Genomic DNA, 21946 nt, shown 5'->3' on the forward strand with positions numbered 1-21946 from the left:
TGGACCCCATTACCATAGTATCTGAGCGCCTAACGGTCTTTAGTGTATTTATCCTCATAACAGTCTTGTGAGTAGGGAAGTGCTATTATCCTCCTTTTACTGATGGGGAACAGAAGCACAGAGAAACAAAGGGTATGTCTACACTGCCCAGAAAAAAAAAAAAAAAAAAAAAGCCCATGGCATCGAGTCTCAGAGCCCGGGTCACCTGACTTGGTCTTGTGGGGCTCCTGCAAGTGGGTTAAAAATAGCAGTGTAGACGTTCCTGCTTGGGCTGGAGCATATGATAAGTGACTTGCCCAAAGTCACACAGGAAGCCTGTAGCAAAGCAGGGAATTGAATCTAGGTCTCCAGAGTCGCAGCTTAGCACCCCGAACCACTGGACCATTCTTCCCCGTTATGCTTCCTCTGTTTAAATTCTTAACCATGACGTTACAGCAACATAAGACTTTTGAATTTAATTTCCTCTGTATTTGTGAAAGGATAAAAAGAAGACAATTCAGCTATCATGTGTCCCACTATGCTGGCAAATGGCATTTTCCCTAATAATCATATCACAAGTATTGCTCTACCTTCCATTCACATTAATTAGCCGTTAATCTGTTACCCTCAAAATACAATCACTGTCACAAGTAATATTCTTTATTGGCAGTCTCTGTAGAAAAAACATGAATTGAATGGCTTGGAAACTGAATTATCCCCCACCCCTAGCAGTGATCTCTCCAAGTCAATGCTGATGCAGGTTGGCAGATTATGAAAAACCTTGCATTGTGCTGCTGCCTGTGCTGTGTGTGTTCTGTGAATGGAGGATAACAGTCACCAGAACTGTCAGTATAGTCATGTAAACTATGTTCCATTCCCACTTAGATGCAATGTCAGAATGGGGGCCTTTCAGAGTAATGTCAAAACAGAAAAGAGGCATATTTTAAAATGATGAATCTAATTTTTAAACAGATCCTTGGTTTCCTTAGACTATGTTTTTCCCCCAAGACTAACCCTCTACTGACACATTTTACCTCCCAAGCCGTACATGCACACTCAGGAACTAGAATAACTTAAAATGAAAAATAACTTCAAAGTTTAGAGCATAGATAATTTTTTCAATCAAATTCGCTCTTCCAAGACTTGTTAGCCTCTGGTTGATTTTTTTCCCCCATCTGATGATTAGTCCTACTAAAACTGAAGCCATCCAGTAGGCTTTCATCATGATTCAACTTAACGCATGATATAAGCCCCAAGTGCTCCACTTTTGATATAGGGAGTATTAATGTTAATTATTTTTTAAAAGTGTAAATGTATTTCAGAAGCTTTGTGCTTCATTAAAGAATTTTCATTTGTTGTTTCTGTTTCCAGGCAATATTACGCCTACCTCACAGACACACAGTGCAAAAGGGTAGGAACTCAGTGCTGGGTGTTCGGGTAAGTGTTCTTGACTGTTGGAAATTTTACAAACACGGGGCTGTGTTCTGTTTTTGTTGTTTTAAGTGTTGGCAGTGTGGTGCCAGGTATGATATGAAGCCAGTCCTTGCCCCAAATTGCTTTCAATCTAAAAGACATGCACAGAAAAGGATCCTTGGGAGAAGCCTATCGGGGAAGAAAAGCTTAGATTTGTGGGGTGGAAAGGATGGAGAAGGGAAGGGAGAGTTATAGGTGCAGCTGGTTAAAGAAAGAAATATTAGTTAGGGCATCTGCATTCTGTTCCCCACTTAGTTGGTGGTGCGTTTGGTGGCTTAGCAAATAGCTTACCTCTGATGCATCCATTTTAACTGTGCAAAGTGCTTGCCTAGCAGGGATATTGTGAAGCGTAATTAAGTAGGGCTAAATTCTGCCTTCAGATATGAGGGCGCAACTCCTTCTGTTTTCAGTGATTATTGGCTTTACGAGAGTTGAATTTTAGGCTCTTAATACATAATAACTTTTCATTGTAGTAGCACCTAGGAGCCCAGGTCATGGAGCAGGATCCCATGGTGCTGGGCACTATACAAATTTTTATTAAGCACACTTTGTAAATTATTTCACCATTCTCCGCAGCTAGATGGCATATAGCAGATTTTATTTTTAGATCAATATAAAAATCCAGTCAAGCTCATTTGTATTAGTCTTCATTTATTAGTTACTTGGCTTCTGGAACAGTGGCTTAATAAAATTTTAAATTACAAAATCCTCTTCATATCATAGAAGTTAGAGATGGTACAGACCTTTTTGCTAACCAGAACTTCCAGTCTGGGCTAGTGGACTCCCCCCGCCGGATTATAGAGCTTTCCACTAAAAAGGTTCTTTGACACTGCAGGAAACCTTCTTTTGGATCACAAGGGAACTCTCTAGTAAAGTGCTTCAACAGATGCTTAAAAATAACAGAACTGATCCTGTTTTCAACACCAAGGGCCACATTAGTCCAGGCCCTGTGCAAGGATTTGAGTGTTTCTACTTGCATCCACTTCCTAATTCGCTTGCAGTGACTGCCACTAATGAGAGAATGTGGCAGGGCAGATGTAAGTGAATATCTAAAAGAGGCCAAGAGATTGGATTAAATGGGGGAGAAATTTATTCTATGTCTTCCTTACATATGCACATTGCTAATCAGCAGCAGCTTTTATCTAAATACGACTTTGTGAATTGGGACACAATGTCCAGATTTATAGACGAGTTGCCTGAGGATGCTGTGGAAGAGTTTAAGGTTTTTCTGGCAGAGAGCCCACTAGTGTCTAAGACATCACTGCAATCAGCACTCAATATGGAGGACACCTCATCTAGGATTATGGCTTCAACTGTAACCATGAGGAGAGCTTCTTGGCTACAGATGTGGCTATGTCTTTGTTTTCTGAAAAGACTGACGAGACATTACATTCTCTTAAGGACTCCAGGGCCACTTATGATCCTTTGGGGTTTATACCTCAACAGTTAAGGCATCATTATGGGGATCTACAACAACAGCAACAGTTCCAATAGTACTCCCAGCAGTATTTCAGGCAGCCTGCTTATTCTGCAAGACAACAGGACTTCTTCAAGAGGAGACACATGTTGCACAGGAGAAGGCCCTCTTTTTTTCCATCTTCAGCCAGCCAGCCCATAGTCCATCAACTAATGGCAAGCAGCTAATTTGACCCCCCCCCCCTTCAAGGGCAACAAACCAGTCACCAGTCAAGGCTATTTCCCCTCCCTTTGGGGACATGCTGTCCCACTTCCATAGAGCTTGGGATTCAGTAACCTCAGACAAGTGGCTCATAAGCACTGTGCAATTGGGTTATACCATCCAATTTCTATCTGTTCCTTCTTCCCGTGGCTGGAATCACAATGACTGGTTTGCTGCTTTTAGTCTCCAAGATGCCTGTTCCCATTTGCTGATTTTCCCAAGCCACAGGAAGTTTCTGAGATTCCTAGTTGCAGGTCATCATTAATAGTATACAGTTCTCCGATTTGCCTTGACATCAGCCCCATCCATATTTACCAAATGCATGTCAGTGATAGCAGTCTATCTCAGGAGGAGGGGAACTCATCTCTTCCCATACCTAGATGATTGGTTAATGAGGGGCAGATCTGAAGAATCAGTCCTCAATTACACTCAATCTCTTTGATTGACTAGCATTGATTTTGAACAAAACAAAATCAGAAGACTGTCAAAAAAAAAAAAAGTCAGAGCAAAACAGAAAATCAAGTTAATTATTGCCATCCTAGGCTCTGAGTTCAAGGACCTATCTCTTGCATGAGCAATTCTAGGCCATTTGATGCCTATGTCAGGACTTCCAATCTCAGTCTTCAACCACAATCCATGTACCGGTATATCTGAAGTTACTAGGCCATATGCATTTACCTAGTCCAGAATGCAAGATTGCATCTTGTTCTCTTCAATCATGGTTGAAGTTGGTCTCTCACCCGAGTTGTCAGTCATTGGACAGACTTATCCAAATGCCTGGACTCTTTACAGTGGTGGACAGAACAGATCAATAACATGCTAGGGTATACCCTTTGCTTGTTCTCCACTGACCAGGACTGTACTCACTGATGCCTCCATAATAGGTTGGAGAGCACATCTAGGAATATTGATAATTCAGGGTTTGTGGTCGGAACAGGAAGCATCCTTTCATATCAAGGTCCTGGAGTTTTGAGCCATTTACGGTGCGTGTCGATCCTTTTGGTATCAGATCAGGGCAGTGGTTCATATAGTTACAATAATGTAACAAGCAGGGAGGAGCCCACTCCAACCAACTTTGTCAGGAAGCAATAGTTTTGGCACTTTTGCATCAAGGAAGACCTAGCCACAGCTGCACAGTTACCAGGTGCTCAGAATTGGCTGGCTGATCAACTCAGCTGGAGTTTCTTCCAAAGTCATGAGTGGCTTTGAAGGACAGTATGCTGAGGTCCATTTTCAAAGACTGGGGCATTCCGATGATCGACTTGTTTGCAATGAAAGACAACAAAAAATGTAGTTGTTATTTTGCATGCACACAGGTCTCAGTTTGGTCTCATTAGCTGACACCTTCCATTTGAATTGGAGATCGGCCCTGATGTATGCTTTCCCCCCAAGCCCACTTATTCCTCAGGTGCTTCTCAAACTGAAGTTGGATCATGCCAAGGTGATACTCATTGCCCCAGCTTGGCCAAGACAACATTGGTTTTCCGACCTTCACAGTCCATCTGTTTGACCTCCTAGCTCTCTTCCCCTCATTCCTGACCTGTCAGTGCAATGCCATGGCCAGGTATGGCATCCAGCAGTCTGCATCTAATGGTGTGGATGCTGCATGGTTAGACTAGAAAGAAGAAGAATGTTTGCAAGCAGTACAGTGAGTTCTGTTTAATAGTAGAAAACTTTCTACTAGGTATATCTCTTTGGCGAGGTGGAAGCATTTTTTGATTTGGTCTTTGATTCAGGGAATTTAGCCAGTGCTAGCATGTATTCAAGACATTTTGGATTACCTGTTGCATCTTAAGTCCTCAGGTCTCTCTCAGCTCATTGAGGGTCTGCCTGGTGCGATCTCAGCACACTGCCATTAGGGTCCTCTATTTGAGGTCCTAGCCACTTGCTCTCTGTCTCTTCTTTGCCAAAAGACAGCTTTTTTTTATTGTCCTAACTTCTGTGAGATTTATTGAGCTTGTAGGCCTTAATGGTGGACTCTCCCTATATTCAGTTTTTCAAAAACAAGGTGGCCTTGAGGCCACACCCTAAGTTCTTGTCTAAAGTGGGGCATCTAGATCAGAACCAAACTTTGGAAGAGCATTTCTGCTGTCATTGTTTAAGCAGATTCCGAGCCCCACCTCCATCCTTTACTGCTTATGAGTCACATGAGTAGAATACACCTTTTCAAACAGTTGAAGAAGAAAAAAAAGTCAACTATCTGTTCTTCAGTTATTGTTCTTCTAGATGTGGGTGCAGATGTGTATTCCACAACCCAGTCTCTGTCCCCTCTGCACTGAAGTCTCAACTATTGATGTTCAGTGCAATGGAGGGGGGGGGGGGGTCGAGGCAGCACTGCCTTTAAATAGCTATGGGAGGGGCTATGGGGCCAGAGGGCACAAGCACCACCCCAATGGGCAATGTAAAGCAAAATTCTCCGATTTCAGTGCAGTGGGCACACGCACACCAAGTGGAATATATGTCTGTACCCACGTTTTGCAGAACGACAGCCCTCGATCTTGGAGTAGTAGGGCAACACCTTTAATACTAAAATTTCCTTATTTTTTTATTTACTGTTTCCTCACTTGTATATGCCACTTCTTTAGACAATGGGGTTATCTCAAATGTTCTTTTCTACAGTAGTTGAAGTTTAACATGTTAAAAGTAATGCACATAATGGCAATGAAAGACGTTAAGTAGAAAAAACATTTTTTTTAAAGTTATATCTCTTTAGAGTCTTATCCTGCTTTTTTTCCCCTTTCTTATTTTAATTTTTGAGATATGGAAAGGATTGTTTTAAAATGGACAATTCTGGAAAGCAAAATGTCTGTAACTGCCTGGGTAAGATCCATATTGTAGGAGTCTGGCCCCTGACAATGTAGCAGCACAGCTGGCAAAAATCATAGAAACCTGTCCTCTAAAGCTGGGAGAGGATTACAGTCTGCAGAAAGCCTTTAAGGGCTTCCTGTTTTCTCACTCGATCATAGAAACATTATAGAAGGTGAAGGGAACAAATCTGTCTTAAAACATCTGTGCTTTTTTTGAAAGGAACATTCTGTCCTCTTGAAGTTGCAGACATCAGCGCTGTTCATGTAAGCAAGGCTTGCTCGTGTAGATATTGTCCCATCAGGGCTGATACATGCTGAGGTACGCTTTTACTCCTGCTTCTTGCTTTTGGCAAATATAACCAACCTAGGGGAATCAGTTGGCACTGAGGTTTTAAGGGACATCCATTTCATGCCCATTTCCTGAATCTCAAGAGATTCCATTATAACAACCAGTGAACATTCAGATTCAGTTGTCTGCTTTTGGAATGGCATACAGGCTGATGTGCTGTGTAGCCATTTCATTTATGGAGCTGGCAGTTAGCAAGATTAATGGTATTTGTTAGGGCTGTCAAGAGATGAGATTGATCGCACTGTTAAACAGTAATAGAATACAATTTATTTAAATATTTTTGGATGCTTTCTACATTTTTAAATATATTGATTTCAATTACAACACAGAATACAAAGTGTACAGTGCTCACTTTATTTTTTATTACAAATATTTGCACTGTAAAAAAACAAAAGAAATAGTATATTTCAATTCACCTAATACAAGTACTTTATAATGAAAGTTGAACTTACAAATGTAGAACCTACAGGTCCAGTGAGTCCTACTTCAGCCAATCGCTCAGACAAACAAGTTTGATTATAATTTGCAGGAAATAATGCTGCCCACATCTAGTTTACAATGTCACCTGAAAGTGAGAACAGGCATTCGTATGGCACTGTTGTAGCTGGCATCGCAAGATATTTATGTGCCAGATGCGCTAAAGGTTCCTATGTCCCTTCATGCTTCAGCCACCATTCCAGAGGACATGCATCCATGCTGATGACAGGTTCTGCTCGATAACGATCCAAAACAGAGTGGACTGTCACATGTTCATTTTCATCATCTGAGTCAGATGCCACCGGCAGAAGGTTGATTTTCTTTTTTGGTGGTTCAGGTTCTGCATTAGAGTATTGCTCGTTTAAGACATGTGAAAGCATTCGCCACACCTCATCCCTCTCAGATTTTGGAAGGCACTTCAGATTCTTAAACCTTGGGTCGAGTGCTGTAGCTATCCTTAGAAATCTCACATTGGTACCTTCTTTGCGTTTTGTCAAATCTGCTGTGAAAGTGTTCTGCTATAATATGAAATACATGGCAGAATGCAGGTAAAATAGAACAGGAGACATACAATTCTCCCCCAAGGAGGTCAGTCACAAATTTAATTAATGCATTATTTTTTTTAATGAGCATCAACAGCATGGAAGCATGTCCTCTGGAATGGTGGCTAAAGTATGAAGGGGCATATGAATGTTTATCATGTCTGGCATGTAAATACCTTGCAATGCTGTCTTCAAAAGTGCCATGCAAATGCCTGCTCACTTTCAGGTGACGTAAATAAGAAGCAATATCTCCCGTAAATGTAAACAAACTTGTTTGTCTTAGCAATTGGCTGAACAAGAAGTGGGACTGAGTGGACTTGTAGGCTCTAAATTTTTACATTGTTTTGTTATTGAGTGCTATTATGTAACAAAAAAAATCTACATTTGTAAGTTACACTTTCACGATAAAGAGATTGCAATACAGTACTTGTATGAGGTGAATTGAAAAATACCATTTCTTTTATCACTTTTACAGTGCAAATATTTGCAACCAAAAATAATAAAGTGAACAGTGTACACTTTGTATTCTGTGTTGTAATAGAAATTAATATATTTAAAAATGTAGAAAAAAATCCAAAAATATTTAATAAATTTCAGTTGGTATTCTATTAACAGTGTGATTAATCGCAGTTAATTTTTTTGAGTTAATTGTGTGAGTAATGGCGATTACTGGACAGCCCTAATATTTTTATGTACCATGACATCAGCTTAATCTCTAGAAGACCAAATATAGATCTGACTGTGGAATGTAATGAGTGCCAGGATGTACAGATCCAACATAATAGTAAGCAGCAGAGTAGAAAGTGTTACAGTTTCTAGAGTACTGGTCTGGAATGGAATTTCCAGATGGTAATTTATAATCCTGTATCAAACTCTGAAACTTCAGAAGATTCCCCAAATGAGTGTCACTTCCTATTTATTTGAGCGCTACATTGTTTAGCACAGTACAAAACACTGGAAGAAATTATAAAAGAAAATCAAAATACAGTATACAGCATATTTCACACTGCAATTTAAGATATTCTAGATCGGGGTCCTCAATCTTTTTCTTTCTGAGGCCTTCCCAACATGCTATTAAAAAAAATCCATGGCCCACCTGTGCCACAACTGTTTTTCTGCATATCCAGTAGATTAAAAGCCAGGGCCGACGTTTTGGGGTAACACACGGGGCAGTTGCCCAGGGCCCCATGCCTCAGGCTTCGGCTTTAGCCAAGGGTGGTGGGGCTCAGGCTTCGGCTTTCTGCCATTGGCCCCAGCGAGTCTAATACTGGCCCCTCTCTGGTTTATTTTGGTGGACCCCCTGAAATCTCTGATGGCCCCCTCAGGGGGGCTCCAGACCCCTGGTCAAGAGCCGCTGTTCTAGAGAGCTGAATAAGTCACGCACTCATCTGTCAGTTCCTTTGAACTTGGATACTTTTGCTTACTAAAACACCATTTTGTTCTAGGCTTTTATGTTCCTTAATTTTGTGCAGTGCTTAGGTAACACAAATGTATACATCTAATATTGGTGCCAACTCTTGTGATTTTGTCAAAGTCATAAGGTATTTGGTGTTTCTCTGATGGCCTCAGCTCCTAGGATCATGTGACTAAGTAAGAATCTTCGTTTTCATTTAAAAGGAAGTTTATAACCCTCATGAATGTGGAACAGAGCTGGAAAATGTGAACTCTAGAGGCTCAATCACAAGAAAGTAAATTAAAAAAAAAACCCTAAAAGCTGTTTGATTTCTTTTAATCTTATTTATATAAAAAATTGGTATGCTTGTGGTTGGCAATCCTGTAAATTATATAAAATCCTAATTTAGCTAGATCATAGAGGGTGGTTCAGACTTTCAACTATATGAGGATATTTTATATAACAAGCACTAGTAAAATAAAGATGTTAATCAAGAATCTGAACAAATGAACATCCCTTTTAAGCAATGAATTTCTAGCACCTGAAAGTTGGTGAGAACATTAAGCGAAAGTCTTCACTGAAGAGCTATTATGTGTTCAGTGAAGGAACCTTTTTATTATATTCATATATCTTCTTAAGGGTGCTTAAGAGCAGTGCAGGCTTTAATGTAGGTTCTGAGCTTTTGGCTGCAGGTTTGAGGGATAGAGCTTCTTGATGCTAAATGTACAAGTTCAAGTTTTCTTTTTCTTGAGTGGGTCCTACACAGGGCCAGCTCCAGACCCCAGCGCGCAAAGCGCGTGCTTGGGGCGGTGTGCCGCGGGAGGGCGGCAGGTGGCTCCGGTGGACCTCCTGCAGGCGCGCCTGCGGAGGGTCCGCTGGTCCCGCGGCTCCGGTGGACCTCCTGCAGGCGCGCCTGCGGAGGGTCCGCTGGTCCCGCGGCTCCGGTGGACCTCCTGCAGGAGTGCCTGCGGAGGGTCCACCGGAGCCGTGGGACCGGCGACCGCCAGAGCGCCCCCCGCGGCGTGCCGCCCTGCTTGGGGCGGAACAATTCCTAGAGCCGCCCCTGGTCCTACATGTGAACAAATGTGGCCAAACAAGATAGGAAGGTTTTAGCTATATGTCATTGAGTCTTAAAAGATAGACTGACTTTCTTCTGTGCAGAGAAAGCTGTTTAATCTTTCACAAGATGGATTAGGTTTCTCTTCTTAAAGAATGGATCAAGAAATGGCATGAATGTGCACACACTAATGGATCATCAGTGTACTTGTACATTTCAGACCCAAGGGAAAGGTGCCAAGAAACTCCTTACTGTTATGGAGTAGTTGGTAATGTTGTGCCTCTTGGAGAACGAATGTGAACAGTAGTCTGCTTGGCATCACTATTTCATTTAGTGAAGTAGAAGAATGTAGCAGGATATAGTCAATTAGAGCAATACTTTATTAAAAGAATCAAAGTATTTGGACCAGTAAGACTTGAATAATTGCTTTTAGGTAGAGACCAGGCGTGAAATTCTGGTCCCACTGAAGTGGAGGACAGTTTACCAGTGACTTCAAGAGAGCCACAATTTATCTTCTGGTCCTTCTTAAATGTCTAATAGTTTCTTTTGTCCACAAAATTGATTTACCTGATGCAGATGGCGGTCTGTTTTTTGTTCTCTGTGGTCATTTGATTTTTAAAAAAAAAATATTTTGAAGGGGAGTTGCCTTTAAAATTTAGTTTCAACCACTGCTAGAACAGCTTCTGCACGCTTCTTATAGGAAAATGTCTAGTGTTTTTATGTACTGCTGACAAAAGATGAAAAAGTAAGAAGTACAGTATCCTATTTGCTATCCTTTCTCTGTGTAGTTTTACTGTATCATTTTAATTAAGTAAATGTCTGTTTACATTCTTGATGTAAAACGTATCCATCTCCATGGACTGTTGGAGATTTGAAGCTTTATGGGACCAGTGCAGACATTCCCCTATCAGAGGGAGAAAACCAAACATGCTCAGTGGCTCAATGGCCCTTCTCGCCAACAGAGGAGTGGTATTGGTGGATTCCTTTCATTGTTCTTTCTTGGGAGAAGAGTGGACACAGTGTCTGTTATAGTCTGGTCTTCGTACATGAATAAAAAAATGCACCCTACAGTTCATAGTTTGCTAGACTGTTCATTATTGCCTCAAAACCCATGTTAACACACTTCAGTGCAGTTGTGTTATCTAGCTCAGCATGGAAAGTCTAGTTCTTTCATTACCATTTTAGGGCAGATTATGAAATTACAAGAGGGTAATGTTGCCTTGACAGAATTATGAAGACAAATTGGCTAATTTCAGCTGGTATTGAATGCAGCTCCTCACCTATTTACCAGTACTTCCTGCAGGAAGCACATGACACCTGTGCTGCAGAGACTCTACTGGCTTCCATTTCATGCAAGTCAGGGTGTTGGCATTGATCTACAAAACTCTCTTTATTGTTTTGTATTCTGTGTATCTCAGAAAGATCCTCTCCTCTTGGTTTTTAACCCAGAGGTTGTGATGACGTGCTCAAGATGACAAGCTCTAGAAATAATCAGTTGGGGGCTGGGAAGATGAAGTTCACAGTGGAAATTCCCCAGACTCTTTTGGTCTAACACAAGTTTTGACCTTCACAGCATGTTGCAAACCCTGTTTCTTTATTCTAGGCTTTTTTCGGGGCTGAGTAAGGGTGAGTAGATTCAGATTAGGTGAAACTTGACTTTTGTTTTGTATGGGGTTTTTAAAGACTGCATTGTGTGTACATCTCGAATGTCATGTTGGGTATGTTTTATAAATCAAAATGTATAAAGAAGCTGTGTGCATGGAAGAGAATTTAATAGTCTGTCATTGATATCTGGTTTGTAGAAAGATAATAGGGTGACTGACAAGCAGCAAGAAAATGTGTTTTAAAGAAAATTTAAATTGAAGTTTCCTAGGTAAGAAGAGAGCTGTCAAATAAATAAATAACTATGGAAGTGTTTAGACTGTAGTCAGATAATACAAATCATTAAAAAAAAAAAGTATTGCCAAAAAGGGACACATTTTAGGAAGTGTGTGTTTTTGTGCTTATACATCTGAAAATTCAGAATTAGGAGGAGCAGAAATGGTCTCTTTACCACTAACTGAATTTAACAGCCTCATCTCTCCTTGAAAAAGCTTCATAATAAATTTAAAAAAAAAAACTTCTAATCACCTTGGGCAGTCAGAAAAAAGTCATCCTTAAAAGAGAAAAAAAATGTAAATGATCATTTGAAAGCGCATAGAAATTTCACTAAAATAAGGGGGATAATGCAGATAACATGTTTAAACAAAACCTGAGTGAAGTTCAGGAAGAACAGAATCTGAAAGGGAATCTTCAGAAGTTCTCTTTTCGTTCTGTATAGTTTTTACCACGTTCATTGCCCTACTTAGCCCAATCAAATTATTTTTCTCAATTGAATAAATGAAAAATGTGTTTCTCTCCCTGATCAACTGCAGAAAGTTTTGACAAGAAAAAGAACTAATGCCCTTCTGCCTGAAGAGAAAATATCCTGATTGACAAGTCAAAGATTTACTGTGCATCTGAATAGACTTTGCAAGATCACGAATATTGTATATTTTGTCATAATTTTTAGGTGTCTTTATGATTCCAGATTACCTTCGTGCTCCTTTTCTTATTTGTTGCTTTCCAATTTTTGCTTAATACGGGTTTTTGAAAGATGGGATGAGTCAGATGAAGGGTCCCATGCATTATTTAAAATGTGTTCTGAAAAACTTGAGAACACACAAGAGCGTTTCAAACTTCTAACGCAATGCTTTCTAATGCTAAAAAGTATTATCGCTATGGAATGTAAGTGCTTCATGTGCACCAGGTCCTTCAACTTTTTCTGGTAACTCTGATGTTCTCACAATTATTCTTCATAGAGTTCTATTTAACAATGAATTGATAAGGACTCCACTAATGGACTTCCTACTTCGCTCCGGTTATGCATCCAATCTCTTGTGAAATCTTCAACATTATCTACCCTCTTTTCTAAAGCATCAGTTTTAGATGAGTGAGGGTGATTCAAGGTCATGTTTACAGAAAGATTTGCATTAAGCATGGTGTTTGATATCCTCTTCAAGGAGGGTTGAGGAGGGGATAGATGTGCTTTTTCTGCTGAGCAAACAGCATCTCAAACAGCTGCAACCAATGGAGATTGAGGTAGATGACCAGAACAAAGAGTCCTTTCTTTTTCATATCCTCTGCTTTAGGAATCTCCACTGTATGAGAACCTGAGACTCCTTTAGACTCCTTCTCATCTCTGTTGGTTTCTTTAGGAAGACCAGTAAATCAGTAGTTGCTTAGGCATCTATAAACTCTCCTCCCTCCCTCCTCCCCTCATGCACACACTCGTACTGTTGTGACATCATACAAAATCTCCCCTCACCCCCAACCAACACCTCATAGATATTCTGATAACATCTCTTTGTAGTCTTTCTAGTTCTTAGTTATTGTAAGCCAATCAGTCTCATTTAATTTTTCATAGTTCTTTCTGGACACACTTCTGAAGAGAAAACTTATTTGTATTGTTCTGAGAGAACCTCAGTTTCAACAAGTTAATAAGACATTCTAAGGTACCAGTGCCTATCCAGCTGTCTCAAGAGCTACAAATTGTATATACCCCTTATGGTAGTCTCTCACCAAGTTTCCATGAGCTTTTGAAGATTTAATTATAAACTGACTAAAATAGATGTCTTTGATAACTGGGGACCTATTTTAAATTGACAGCCTTTGTGAAGAATATTTTTTGGTATAAGAATGGCATCTGAAAAAGCCCTTGTTTCTGCAGCCTTTTAAAAGGATGTTTAATAATGTCTGATGCAATCAGTACTTGACCCTTTGTCTAATAGCAAAGTATTTGGGTTTATTGCTGTGCCTAAATTGGATTTGTGTTTATGAATGTACAATGTTCAGTATCACTTGAATCAAACAATATTTTACATGTGTAATCAGCTGCAAATTATATATGCAAATTTTATAGGAGTCATCAAAAGAATAATTGCACTCCAAGGTGCAAAATTAAATGTTGCATTGTTGTCCTACATTTTCATATTCACCTACATGGTATCTTCCAGTAAAGAACAAACCAGAAAAACCTACCTTTTTTGAAGCTGTGTTTTCTGTCTGCAAATTTACTTTGCTTGCTGCTGTCTGAGCTGCCCTGCCTTCTCTCACCTATGGCCTGATCCATGAATTAGTCATGTATGTCAGTGATATTGTGTCACCTGCTACTTAGCAAGTATGGAAGCTTTGTTTCCTGGGATGTTGTCAGATACGTCAGTTGTACCATAAATGTAAGAACCAGTCTCTTCAAGTTTATAAAATTAAGGTTGTTTCTCTGTGTTTTCAGACTGGTAGGACCAAATCATGTGGTGTAAATGAGTGCAGCTCTCTTGACGGCAATGGAACTGCACTGATTTACTGAGGATCTGGACCTTCATTTTTAGTATCTTTCATGTGTACTTGGGGCCAAAATTCTGGAATCTCTCCTTCTGCCAGGAAGGCATAGTCTCAGCTTTGTGTGGCCACTACTCATGTCCCAGTGCATATTAGCTAGGAGAGGGAACTGGCTGTCTGATAATAGGCAGGTCTACCCCTTCTTCTTGCTACCCTCCTTCTACTCTTCCCATCTTACCGCTGGGTGGAGAATTTGAGGGAGGCACCAGAACCTTCACATGTCTATGAAACCTAACTACTGGAGCAGCAGCCTGGGGACGCACCCAGAATGAATGGTGGCTCAGGGGATTGAGAATGGCTTTTCACCTCTGGCTCCCCAGCTGAAACCATTCTAGGGTGGTAAATTAGCTACCATCTAATGGCTGTTTGACCTGCATGAAATGAGTTGGTGGTTCAGTCCAGCATGAAGTAGACAGGTGTCCACAGTATGGTTGCCTCATTGTTGAATGTCTCAACAGAGAAACTGTGGGTTGAGTGGACATAGAAATGGAATGATCATCTTATCCCTCCAGGTGAAGACGGAGGCGCATGAGCAGAGAGTGTGAGGAAGCTTTCACTGTCATTGAACCCTTTGTGCCCATATCATGGATAATCAGAGAATTTCAGCCCTGAGGGCTGTCAGCCTAGCATTCTTCATGTTCTCTACACTAACACTGCTGCAAAAGAATGGCGTACTCATCAGAAATCTGGCTAAAGCTACTGCTTATTTAGAGTGGACAGAGTCCAGACTCTTTACCTCATCAGTGTTTATAACCTCACCTTTTTTCTTTCTCTACCCACAGAGTCATTGGTTTCCTTGAAGCTTTTGTGTGCATAAAGTTTGGTCAAGAGCTCTTCTCCAAAACACAAATATTGTATGTTGTGTTTTGGCTTCTTTGTGTGGTAAGTGAGACTTCTCGCTCATGGAACACAGTGCCCAGCAATGCCTTGAGGCCTCCATCCTGCAAACCTTATGTACCTGAGTAGTGTGTACATATACAAGAACTCCTGCTGAATTCAGTAAGTAAGGACTTCTTAACCCAGTAAGAGTTGCAGATGTGAGCCCTAATACTCTGAAAATTGTTAATGGTGCAATGAATTTGTAAATACTCTTTCTTTAATAAACAAATTGGATTTACTAATATTCTCAGAAACAAAGGGCCAAACTCTCTCAAATGGAGTAGCTGCATTGACTCTCTGCAATTAAACCAGTAGAAATCTTGGCCCAAAATTCTGTAAACATTTTTTTTGTTTTTTCCACCCTTTTGTAGGCTGTTACGACTTTCCTGTGTTTATATGGAATGGTTTGGTATGCGGATTACTCTGGCCACCGAGAAAAGGTACTTTGGTGGGGACTCAATTTTTATTATAAGCCAAAATTAAACTGCAACACAGCCACATTGTTATACGTTCTTGTAAAGAGAATTCTGACCTAGGAATCAAGGGTGTGATCCAGAGTCCTTTGAAGTGAGTTGGAAACACTTCCATTGAAGTCAGTTGGCTTTGGAGTGGGCCCAAAGTGTGTTGTAGTCTTCAAGGAGCATTGTAATCCTAGCTGTACAAAATAGGGCTAAACCTTTATCAAAGGCTGGAATAATAAATAACTAACGTCTCCACTGTCTACGTGAAAAGACAAGAAGAATATGAAAAATATTGAGAAAAGCTTTGTTAAAGGACAGACCACCTCGGAGCTGTTGCTTTATTGCCATTTTACGGTCCTGTTTTTGTATCAGCTATTTGTGCTTGATAATGAGAATGGGAAAGACCTTTACTTCCATTAGCATTTTTGTCAGAATTCTTACTGCAGCTTTAATGCTACAATTCCTAACCGAAAATGTAGTGGAAAGGAGAAGTGGAGATTGACTCCGCCTCCCAATGACGTGTGTCTTCCTTGTCTTTATAGACCTTGTCGGAAAGCGAGGACAGCCCATACAGCCCAGATGCCTCATGGCTTCATTCTAAATTCACTAAAGGTACTGCTGCTTTGCATGCACATTTTGAGTGTCGTATCAGTGGGAATACAGCTCAGTCCTAATAAATGTATCTTGAGAAACCTACAGTATAGGTTATTTGATCTACTTTCTGACCCTCGCAATTCAAGTGCATATAGAAATAAGCTGCAAAGCCACTTTTATTTTTCCCCACTGATTTTCTTTCCATTCGTTAGAATGTGATTTAATTTTTAATGGAACAAATGGCTCCTCCGCCTGTTGCTGTTCCATTCCTTCCTGACAGTGAATGTTTGAGATTGGAAAATTTCACGACCTTGTTGGGCAGGTTTTCTCACTGAACATCCCCTGTATGGCTTCAAGTGAACAATGTAAGATGCGCTTTTATGCCTGCTTGTTAGTGAGCAGGCAGGAATGTGCCCAGGAGCTTATGTTCCTACGGACGCTTACTAATGGCTTGACTACATGAACATTTAGTTCATGGCAAGTTGGGGTGCGAATCTACCCTGCACTAGCCTGCCACAGACTAGCTGTCCATGTGGACCCTACTGATGTCCGTTTTGTTTCAAAGAGAACTAGATCAAAGTATATCAGTTAATTAACAAACTTAATGCAGTTCAGTAGGGTTCACACAGACAGTCAGTCAGCCACTTTTTATTGCAATGAAAGTCAAGTAGGCAGCATGTTTTCTCCTTCTCACACTTTAGTGAGGACCTTCCTATGGAAAAAGGACAAGATTAGCATCTGGAAACTACCATTCAGAGGTTACATTCCAGGTGTATTTACATCATTAAAACAATATTTTCTTTTCACTGTAACTTTCTAGAGTCCTGACACTTGAAGTACTTACACATGTTTTTCTTCAGTTGCATGCACAGATTTCCTAGGTTGCCTGTATTGATTTCTTTTTGGTTTGTTATTTAAAGAAGCATATTAGATTGATTTCTTTTAAAAATACATACATTAAAATAGATTTTTCAAGCATAGAAAAAGAAAATAATGTAATTGGTGGTCTAAAAACATTAACAGTGTCCCCTGACTTCATCAGAGTTATCTGCTCAATGGCAAATTTTCTGCTAAAGTGTGCAAGAGGTTAATGCCAGTATATATTAATCATCATCAGACCTCGCCACCTGCACAGGCCCAATGTGTGTGGCAAAGATGCAAAATGAGAGCTACTAAACAATTATTCATGCAGGAAACTTGGTGATGTGGGGATTCATTCATAATTCTCTTCAACCTCAGTTTCATGGTTCTTAATTTCTAATGTAAATAATTGTCAACAGTATGAGGGAGATGGCAAACTTGAATGTGGATTAAAATGAGTGACATCAGTTTAAATGAGGGACACTTGAGCATCACATTTTAATTTGTTAAATTTTTGAAGTTGCTTGGAGAGAAGTTTTCTTGCAGAAGCTGACAGAATAAATGTTTTAATTTGGCCACTAGATGGAGTGCTAGTATCAAACAAATAGTTTCAGCCTGCAATAATTACAGTAGTTTAAATGTTACATATCTAGAAAACCTTAAAAACTAAAACGATGAAGAATTGCTTTCAATAGTCAGCTCCAAATCTTAAATGTATTTTGATTTCTTTGTAGGTACTGAAGATAGTCCACCAAAACATTCAGGCAACATCGAGAGCCATTCATCTAGAAGAAGGAATCGTCATTCCAAAACAAAAGTAACCAATGGAATTGGCAAGAAATAAGATCAGTCTCTAAAGATGTTCCAGAGTGTGCCTAGACATGAGAAGGAAAACTGGACCTGGTTCTGAATTCCCTATTAGAAGGTTAATAAGAAAACAGGTGGAAGATGGGGGGAAATGTTTGCAGCACCCGAAGGGTCTAATACCTTTTAAAATGTAGCCATCAGTGTATTGCCGATCATTGTCTGTTGCCATGTGCCATTCACTGACTTAAATCTAATTTCTTCAGCACTTGGCATTCAGAAACAAGTAGTAGTATGTTAAAAGGAAAAATAGTTTGCTCTTGGCAGGTATGTGAAGGTGTATGTTCAGGTATCACGATTTGCCTTTTTAATATCTTTCTTAGTTGAGAACATTAACCCAAAGGCTAATGGATGATGACCAGATGTTTTGGGGGGTTTTGTTTGATTTGGGGGAGGGGAACGCCATGGGATTGGTTGGTTGTTTTTGTGTCTTTGTTTTGATTAGTTTCTTTGTTTTGAAACATACACAATCTTTGATTAAAAGCAGCTCTGCCCTTCATTCTCAATCAGATAACTAAACTTTTCCATACTAATGGTTCCTTTTATTTTAAGTATTTTTTTAAAAAATTCCATATTTCTATCCAATTGCTCATTTTTATTTAATGACACTCTCTCCACTCGGTGGCAAGATTTTACCAACTGGGGAATGTGTCCAGGTTTCTTATAAAGGTTGCAGAGTTAATTTCAAATGTTTCCTCGTTTCTGATTCTGTTCCCTATCCCATTTGTTAAAGCCTAATTCCAATGCCTATATGAAACTTGTTACACAGTAGCAAGGGCAGATGTAGTATTGTTCACTTTACTCCCCCACTCCCCATTTACTGCTGTGTATTTGCTGCCATTAGCTGCACGTAGTGTTGTGTACAGTACTAGTGGGTATTACTCTTTCAGTTGTGTCATACTTTGTAAAATACTTGCCCTTTGCTTTGCCTCAAGTTTTAAATAAGATTCACGTTAAAGACAGCTTGAAGGCTTTTGGTACTGCCCAGTCTGGTGACAAGGCAGCTTCTTCACGAAGTACTGTAGCTCACTTTTTGTAAGTTTACAATCATTCGTAAAGACTCACTGTGTTGCTGCGAGTAGAAGGGGTCACACAATATTGTTGTGTTTATACAGTGTTTTCCTATTTCCTAACATGCTGTCAAATAGCAAACAGCAAAAAAACACATATTTGAAACATCCATACTAATTATGTTCTCAAAGTGGGTGATTCCCTCAAACTGCAGCTAGCATAACGATTATTCTTTAAGTAAACCTGCGAGATCAGTCAGTTCCTGTACTAAGTTATCAGATTTTTTTTTTGTGCCAACTGGGTTGTGGGGCCTATAACCCTAGAGAGCTCAGCAAAGCAGACAGGTGAAGACAAATACATAACACCCATGAGTCACTAGTCCTTGTAATAATTAAGATTTCATTTCTGATAAATGCTACTGTGATTTGCCACAGGTTATGTACTGTAAAATGCTGTAAAGGTTTTATCATACAAGCGTATGACACTGTAAATAGGAAAACCATTCTGTGTGTATTCCATGACGACAGATTATCAAAATTTTGAATGCACTTATTATGCTGCTGCCTAACTCATTGGAAGCCCTTTGAATTTTCTGCAGCCCAACACAAATGTACAACTTAAGAACTAACTTGTATTGAAAGCTGCTGTATCATTTTTCTGCAACTATGTTGAATTTTACAGGAAAAAAGGTCTGGAAGACTTTTTTGGATTTTTCTACAAATATTCTGTTTTCATTTATATTGCCAGTGCTGTGGTCTGCGGCATCTCCATTTGTTCTTAGTATGCTGCTTATTGTTGAATGTATTTGCAAGTTTCTTTGGCTATTCAAATTTGTTACTTTTATATTTCACTTGTTTATAATTCAGTCACTGCAAGACTGAGGATGGCATTGTGAATTGTTTTTCCTATTGATTCAATACCAAAGCAAGAAGTTGAAGTTTAACATCGTATTTACATTTTGTATTTCAGATGTATAATTTTTATTGTAAAGGGCACAGTTTTTCAAAAGTGAGAGCCTGTTTTGTACTTGCAAAATATGTACACGCTCGCATTGTACTATAAAACACACCCTGGCTTGTGTAAACTGGGACTTATGTATAAAGTTATCCATTTCCCCCACACAGTGGGGTATATGCAAATGTTTTGCAAGAGCAGAATTGGTACTCACATTTGGGAATTGGACCCTAACAATTTAAAAAAGGAAATATGAAGAAAGTTGAAGGTTCATCTGTTGAAGGTTCTGACTTCTGAATTCTGTTATACTAGCACAGGTCAGACCAGTAAAACATAGGTCAGGACCTTCAACTCATAATGCCTATGGAAAAGGAATGTCCAGAAAAAACATCTTTCACGTGTTTCCCCTGGTGTTTTTTTGTTTTTACTTTTTTGAAAATTAAAGGGAGAGTGGGGGAGGCAGGGGAAATTAAGTAGAATCTTTTAGACAGTTTGAAAAATGGCACTTTCTTCACTCCGCCAGCAATCCTGGCTGCGATTGACAAGTGTTCTGACAATTCTGACAGTCCGCTGGCTGACAAGTGCTATTTCCACTCCATTTTCCATGGCAATGGGCCTTGCATTGGCACAAATAGGATGGTGCTTTTGATCACTGCTGTAAATCTGAAGTAATTATCATTTCCCCCCTTATCGCTGTACTCCACATACAGTTCATGTGCAATGGCCAGTGAGAATGATGAATAACTTGAGCTGTTCCATTAACTAATTTCCTTGTATCAAGAATTCTGCTGCTTGAATAGTCATTGTTACTGTTACAAAAGCACTGTCCCTTTTTTACCCATTCTTTGTCCTTCTAGGTCTTCTCATCTTACCTTCCTTTTATTCTCTTCTCTCTCCTATTATTCTGTCCTCCAGTTTTAAAACAAGCCATTCCCTGCCATTGAATGGACTGAATTTGCCCTCCAGAGACGTTACTTAATGTCAGTCATTGAAGGGGGGCTAATTCAGTCCAGCATGGCATAAGCATAGGATAGTGGCAACACTTTACAACACTGAGTGGATTTAATAGCAATAGACAGTTTTCAGGATGGGGAATGCTGGGAGGGTATACGATGAACCGGAAGCCACCAAAAGTGAACCTCACTACCAGCTGCCAGTATTAAAGCTGGATGGAGAGCTGTGTAAATCAAACACAGTATCTAATAAAATACAGGGAGGAGCTTGATTTCTGTTGTTCTTTTGTTACTCGGCTGTGAAGAAAATAGTTTGCTGTTTCATCTATTAAAGCCTTGGTATTTACTACATTATCACAAGATGACACACCAATTACCATGTGTTTAACATTGTTTTTAATAGAATTGCTCTGTACTGATTGCCAAGTATCGTATTTTGCAGTAACTCAGTAAAACAACCCATGTCAACAATATGTGTTTGTCATCTATATACAACAGGGCACAGCAGGTGATCACTTGTTAGAAGCTGTTAATTTTTATACTACTAATTGCAGCCTGATGCATTCATCCAGTTCCATCACAGAACCGAGGCTATAACACTCTGGGGTCTCACTGCAATCTGCTACTTGAGAGGAGAGCAGACTTTTAAAATACATCAGTATTATCACAGCTTTCTCTTGTTTCTGACACTACTGCTCAGGTTTCTAGCAGGCAGAATACTTCTGTTCTAGTAAACCTAGCTATTCATTTTGCATTTTGGATATGTTACTTTATTATTGCAGACCACATAGATATGGAAGTGAGTTGTCACAAAGTGACTTTGATTGCAGACTGTCTAAGGGGAACAGAAAGGTTTCTTATAGAGGAACAGGAAGACACAGGTTACTAGCAGGTGGGTTTAAGCTCATGCCTCCATCCGTGAAGTACAATAGCAACATTTGGATAACAGGAATATTTAGGCTTAGTTTTCACAGCCGATGTAGTTGCTACAGCAGCACTATTCTTATATTGTACAAAAACGGAGTGTTAAATGTGGTTTTTATTTGCTATTGAAATATGCTAAAAACACCAGGCAGCACAGTGTCTAGACACTGCAGGCACAAATTGAGGTCTGTGTTCTATCATGAGAAGCTTTCTGAAAGACATAATGCTGATACTCATTGTCTGCAAAACCATGGCCTGAGGATTTGGTCCTTAT

The 21946-nt window shown here is 39.8% G+C and overlaps 1 protein-coding gene across 3 annotated transcripts in view; it reads left to right on the forward strand.

Moving 5' to 3' along the window:
* The window catches only part of PTDSS1 (phosphatidylserine synthase 1), a 56365-nt gene extending 35146 nt beyond the window's left edge, over positions 1 to 21219 (forward strand). For all 3 annotated transcript variants that reach the window (XM_039522872.1, XM_039522873.1, XM_039522874.1), the window contains 5 exons: positions 1351 to 1416; positions 14954 to 15053; positions 15422 to 15490; positions 16054 to 16123; positions 17701 to 21219. In XM_039522872.1, the coding sequence (XP_039378806.1) occupies positions 1351 to 1416; positions 14954 to 15053; positions 15422 to 15490; positions 16054 to 16123; positions 17701 to 17810 (415 nt within the window). In that variant the 3' untranslated portion in view covers positions 17811 to 21219. The remainder of the gene's footprint in view (positions 1 to 1350; positions 1417 to 14953; positions 15054 to 15421; positions 15491 to 16053; positions 16124 to 17700) is intronic.
* Positions 21220 to 21946: the final 727 nt, after the last annotated feature.

The sequence above is a fragment of the Mauremys reevesii genome, linkage group 2 (assembly GCF_016161935.1).
Source record: "Mauremys reevesii isolate NIE-2019 linkage group 2, ASM1616193v1, whole genome shotgun sequence".
Lineage (NCBI taxonomy): Eukaryota > Metazoa > Chordata > Testudines > Geoemydidae > Mauremys > Mauremys reevesii.